General features: G+C 41.8%; 1 protein-coding gene across 1 annotated transcript; it reads right to left on the bottom strand.

Moving 5' to 3' along the window:
* Window positions 1-3,051: 3,051 nt before the first annotated feature.
* LOC116514655 (N-alpha-acetyltransferase 16, NatA auxiliary subunit-like) lies at window positions 3,052-5,943 on the bottom strand. Its single transcript, XM_032226271.1, is given in 5 exon segments — window positions 3,052-3,338; window positions 3,340-3,382; window positions 5,221-5,291; window positions 5,293-5,372; window positions 5,902-5,943. Coding segments are annotated over 5 exon segments (405 nt in total). The 3' UTR covers window positions 3,052-3,169.
* Between the last annotated feature and the right edge of the window lie 431 nt (window positions 5,944-6,374).

Raw genomic sequence — 6,374 nt, 5'->3', positions numbered from 1 at the left:
TAGAAAGAGACACAGATTGCATTACAATAAGTCTGTGTTCATTTTGCATTAACGATGAAAAATCTCAAAGATAACAATGTAAAAAAAAACTATTTTGAGAAGTTCATAGCGTAACTTGCACTCCACTTGAAAAAATATGGAAATTGGGTCCATTAGCATAATATATGTAGATTGCAGTTAAGCAACCTGGTTTTTTTTAAAGATTGCTGGGGGACAAATTTGTTCTCAAAACCCATAATGTACCGTACATGATGGTTTGCTACAGAGGTGAAATCCAGCAGGTTCTGACAAGTTCTAGAAAACTGGTTGCAGAAATTTTGAGTAGTTCGGAGGACCAGTAGTGGAGATTTTGAGTAGTTCGGAGAACCAGTAGCGGAAATTTTGAGTAGTTTGGAGAACCAGTAGCAGAAATTTTGAGTAGTTCGGAGAACCAGTAGCAGAAATTTTGAGTAGTTTGGAGAACCAGTAGCGGAAATTTTGAGTAGTTCGGAGAACCAGTAGCGGAAATTTTGAGTAGTTTGGAGAATCATAGCGGAAATTTTGAGTAGTTTGGAGAACCAGTAGTGGAAATTTTGAGTAGTTCGGAGAATCGTAGCGGAAATTTTGAGTAGTTTGGAGAACCAGTAGTGGAAATTTTGAGTAGTTCGGAGAATCGTAGCGGAAATTTTGAGTAGTTTGGAGAACCAGTAGCGGAAATTTTGAGTAGTTCGGAGAACCAGTAGCGGAAATTTTGAGTAGTTCGGAGAACCAGTAGCGGAAATTTTGAGTAGTTCGGAGAACCAGTAGCGGAAATTTTGAGTAGTTCGGAGAACCAGTAGCGGAAATTTTGGGTAGTTTGGAGAACTGGCAAATGCCACCTCTGGCTGCTCCAGACTGGGGTTGGAATGGAGATTTTGCAGTATCATTCCCCTGCCATGCCCACCACCAGGCCACACCACGCCCACCACCAAGTCACGCCCACAGAACCGGTAGTAAAACAATTTGAATTTCACCACTGATCCTTCCCCCAGGAGTGGGGAGGGAATGGGGATTTTGCAGTATCCTTCCCCTGGAGTAGGGAGGGAATGGAGAGTTTACAGTATCCTTTCCCTGGAGTAGGGAGGGAATGGGGATTTTGCGGTATCCTTCCCCTGCCACACCCACCAAGCCACGCCCACAGAACCAGTAGTAAAAAATTTTTGAATCTCACCACTGGTTTGCTACTGCCGTTTAACATCTCTGGGTAGAATTTACAACAATCACAAGGCATTCACGGAGGGATGTAAACAGAATAATATATACATTTTGAAAGAAAACCAAAGACGAATCTTCCACTGCAGATGAAATGCAAATTGGGGGGGGGGGAGTACTTTTTTAAGTATCGTGGAGTTGTAGATATAAAGACGGCAACGTACCTGTGACAAGTTTAAAGGAAGCCTTCGAGGGGGAAACAGCCCGTGGATGTCGTCTGCTTATTTCTTCATACAATTCCAGCCTCTCTTCCAAAGAATCTATTGATGGATGACAAATGTAAAACTGGGAGTTGTTATGCCTTAAAGTCACACAGTTCAGGGACAAGCGGCAATTTAGAACACCATATTCCTGTGCTGAGCTAAATCCAATTATTCATTTTCACTCGCCTAAAGTTTTTCCTGAAGAGCGGAAAACCTGATCCATACTTGTGTAAGCATTAAATGCAGTATCTTTATTTTGTTTTTACGAATCATTTTACAGTTCGCAACCCACTTTGGAAAACGAGAGAGTTTTGTTGTGTGAATTGTCCATCCCAACAATTAGCGTCCCACCCCATCGTCCCTTCATATAATTTTGGGTGCAGCTCCACGTATCCTTTTTAATCACAGTTATAATTTAATACACTTTTGTATTTCGCTTCGAAATAAACGCAGAGCATGGAATCACCTCCCACAGAGCAGCTCAAAATTATTAGAAGGAATATTATTTATATGCACATTTGTGTTGTGGCCCAGAAGGAGCCGTTGGAGCTGCCACCAGACTCTGCCAGCGAGGGGCCCTATGAGTCGGCTCTGGAAGATGTGGAGGACCCTGGACAGGGTTCCGACTCTGAGCAGGGCGCAGAGAGGCTGGTTGGCCACCAGGAGACGCCTGAGGCATGGAGCAGCGGTGAAAGCCAAAGGGAGTGTGCCCATGACGTCAGGCCTTGGAGCAGTGGGGAGGAGACAATGGAGTTGGTCCTGGACGCCAGGCAATGGCGGGCAGATAGACGCAGAGAACAACTACGCAGATACAGAAGATAATTGGACCCAGGTGTTTGTAATTAGGCTCCTCTCAAGAGAGTATATAAGGAGAGACTTTGGGAGGAGACTGTTTGCAGGATTCAACTTCATTACCAACGCTGGAGATTTCTTATCTTGGAAGTCTGGATTGCTGCCAAGGTCTGGTCAGTGTGTTGATTTACGGTGAATAAATCGTCTAGCAGTAATCTTGTCTTGGAATGCCTCGGCGTACGGAGAGGGGGGTCAGAACACATTTATATGTTCTCTTTCTATGTGTTTATGGCTATATTTTACTTATTTATCCATTTATTTGTGCCATTTTTTTCATGTGTTTTTCATACTTGTTTCCTTGTACTTATTGACAAATAAATAAAATAAATAAAGTAAATAAATAAATAAAAAATATTGAATTGGAGAGGCCGGTTTTCACGAATAACAAACGACTGAAATAGTGAAATGTCTTCATGTTCAAACGAAGAGACATTATTTTCAAGTAATTTCTTACAAGGGAGTTGCAATCAATCGCTACGTTGCAACACGAGTTTTAAGCTTAGAGAGAGACTGCAGTGAATATTACAGGTCATCCTCAACATACAGCAGTTCATTTAGTGACCAGAGTTACAACGGCACTGAAAAAAAGCGACTTATGACCGTTTTGTCAAAATTTACGACTGTTTGCAACATCCCCGTGTTCACGTGATCAAAATGCAACACTTGGCAACTGGCATGTACTTATGACGGTTGCAGTGTCCCTGGGTCACGCAATCCCCTTTTGGGCCCTCTGACAAGTAAAGCCAGATTCACTGAAGGACCGTGTTGCTAACTTAACGTCCACGGTGTTTCACTTAATAACTGTGGGGAGAAAGGCCGTAAAACGGGACAAAATCTCGCTTAGCCGCAGAAGTTTGGGTTCAATTCGGGTCATAAGTCAGGGACTATCTGTGCTTCCCTAAATGCATGGCACACCATAGTTTTTTCAAAGCCCAACTCCTAAAATGCTTGAAGCGAAATGCACAATCCCGTCGCTTACGTGGCGCAAAGCTTTTGTCCAGGCCCTCGTAGTAACTCCAACATTCTGCATTCCGGTCAATCATTCCCGATATATTTCAGCGGTTCTTCCAGGCGCCCCAAATTCAACAACATTTCCCCTGCAGCAATATAATTAACACACCTGACTTTAACAAAAAAAAAAATAGGAAAAGTTTGGACGCCTGAAAGGATCGATTTTTACATTGCAATAAAAGGGTAGCTCAGGGTTGAAACGAGGGGTCCTTGGTGCTCTCTGACCTTGGTTTTTTTCTTGCAAACATTTCATGACCCAACTAGATAATATCATAACTGCTAAAAGGGAGCATGGTTTGCAGAGGGGAGGGGGACTGTGGGGTCCTTGGTGCTCTCTGAGCTTGGCTGTTTTCTTGCAGAAGTTTCAGTACGTACTAGGAATATCATCAGGTTAGAAGGAGTGGGGTTTGCAGAGAGGAGGAGGAGAGGAGGAGAGAGGAGGAGGAGGAGGAGGAGAGGAGGACTGTTAGGTCCTCTGAGCTTGCTTTTTTCTTCCGACATTTCATTAACCAAATTAGGTAATGTCATCAGCGCTAGTGATTAACACTCATGATGTTACCTAATTTTGATAACGAAACATTATCCAATGCAAGAAACAACCTCAGAAAGGACCAAGGACCCCCCCATATGCATCCTCCTTTTCCTCCTCCTACCTTTCTCTTTCTTCTTTCTTTCTTGTCTTTCTTCTTTCTTTTTCTTTCTTTCTTTCTTTCTTTTTCTTTCTTTCTTTCTTTCTTCTTCCTCCTTCCTTCCTTCCTTCCTTCCAATCCCTTCTAGAACTTATGATGTTCCCTAGTCGGCTCATGAAACATTGCAAAAAATAAAATCCAAGTTCAGAGAGCACAAAGGACCCCACAGTTCTTATCGTCCTCCCCCCCCCCACTTCCTATTCTCTCCTCCTCCTCTTTCTCCTCCTTCCTTCTCTTCTCCTCCTTGCTTCTCTAGCACTGATGACGTTACTAGTTTGGACATGAAACGTCTGCAAGAAAACCACCAGCTCAGAGTGGCAAATACACTTCCTCCTAAATAATAGAGTACAGATAATAATCTGATAGTCAGCCAACTGGTCTACTCCTACCATCACGTGCTGTCACCAACCAAATAGGGCTGAGGGGGGAAAGTGGTCCTGTGCATGCTCTAAGCACTATCTATGGCCCCAATCTTGGAGCACTCAAACAGTGCCACCGTGTCACAGCAATAGCAATAGCAGTTTAGACTTATATACCGTTTCATAGGGCTTCAGCCCTCTCTAAGCAGTTTACAGAGTCAGCATATCGCGCCCCAACAACAATCCGGGTCCTCATTTACCCACCTCGAAAGATGGAAGGCTGAGTCAACCTTGAGCCTGGGTGAGATTTGAAGCTGCTGAACTGCAGATAACAGTCAGCTGAAGTGGCCTGCAGTACTGCACCCTAACCCCTGCGCCACCTCGGCTCTATAGGTGAAGAAGGCAGTGAACGACCATCCATCACAACTTTAAGCATCTCAATGATTGAGAAAAGTTGTATTTTTTCTAAATTGCACTTTATATCACACAGAGACAAAAAAACCCACAAACCTCTGATTCCATGACAAGAAAGAAAGAAAGAAAGAACGAAAGCAAGAACAGCAGCAAGCAAGCAAAGAAAGAAGAAGAAAGACAAGAAGGAAGGAAGAAGAAGGAAGGATAGAAAAAAGAGAAGAAAGAAGAAAAAGAACGAGAAAGAAAAAGAAAGAAAAAAAGCAAGAAAAGGAAAGAAAAAAAGAAGGAAGGAAGGAAGAAAAGAGAAAAGACAAAAAGAAAAGGAAAGAGAAAAAAAAAAACAAAAAAGCAAGCAAGCAAGAAAAAAGCAGAAAGAAAGAAAGCAAGAAAGCAAGAAAGAAAGAACGAAAGAAAGGGGCTGTGACAATTAAGGATAATTGAGGGCTTATCAAAAGAACGTACCTTTAATCTCGTCTATCATGAGTTTATCGCAGATTTGCCTTTCGTAAGTTTCTATATGGTCCAAAGATTCTGAAGAGATCTGCTTCTCTCATCACTTGGTTCTGGTACAATATTAATTCACTATATTCGTAGTCTATTTTGTTAGGGGGCACCTGGAAACAATAACTCCATCGATTGTATTCAGCTGGTAAGCGTTACTACATCAAAGAGCTATATTATTATTATGTGTTGTTAATCTTTGGTGAGATTCACAGCCTTGGGGCTGGTTGGTAGCTCAACAGCTCGAGTCCTAACCGAGGACCGAGGTACGGTTAAGGTAACGTCCGAGTATATAAGCTGTTCCAAGTAGGGAGGTTTTTTGTAGAATCAGAATGTTCAAGTCTGAAAATTTAAAATTTCCAAATAGCGAGGTAGCCCTTTAGATATTGCTCCAAGGGCTCCAATTACAATTGGGACATCATCATCATCATCATCATCATTATGCAAATGAATAAAAAGACCAGAAGACAAGTGTTAGGAAAGTCTGCACTTGAAACATTTCAGAGTAGATCCATCAGTTGAAGCATTTTTTAAAAAAATTCCACTGGATTTTGGTCATTTTTGATATGGATAAATTCAGCTTCAGAAAAAGTTGCTTCAACTGACAATGTCCCAAAGATGCTTTTTCAAGAGGCAACTGACTTTCTTGTTTTTAGATAATAGATTATCAGAGTTGTAGGTCATCTAGTCCAACTTTTGTTTAAACAATGGGACAGATATCCAATTGGATGGGACCTTGTAGGTCATCTAGTCCAACCCTGTTTAAACAATGGGGACTATTTCCGTATTATTTTAAAGTGATTGCTTACAAAAAGGGTCAATATATTTAAACACAAGCCATTTTATATTTGATATACCAACAGCTTTGTCAAGTTTCAGTTTCATCTAAAATTCATATAAAGAACAAATGGCTCATTGTAATAATATAAATCCTCCTATTCCCCCATTCAGTCAAGAGTTGAAGAAGCTTCTGGAGGAGAAGCAAAACATCTTCAAAGGAAAAACCAAGAAAGTCCAGTTGCCCCCTGAAAAAAAGCATCTTGGGACAATCAGGACCTGGAGGACCGAGAATCTCTATTGACTTCCAAGTGTCAACCATGGTTATGCCAGCATTA

The sequence above is a fragment of the Thamnophis elegans genome, chromosome 11, assembly GCF_009769535.1.
Source record: "Thamnophis elegans isolate rThaEle1 chromosome 11, rThaEle1.pri, whole genome shotgun sequence".
In the NCBI taxonomy this organism is placed as follows: domain Eukaryota; kingdom Metazoa; phylum Chordata; class Lepidosauria; order Squamata; family Colubridae; genus Thamnophis; species Thamnophis elegans.
Note: the sequence above shows the minus strand (reverse complement) of the source record. Positions and strands in the feature narration are given on the sequence as shown.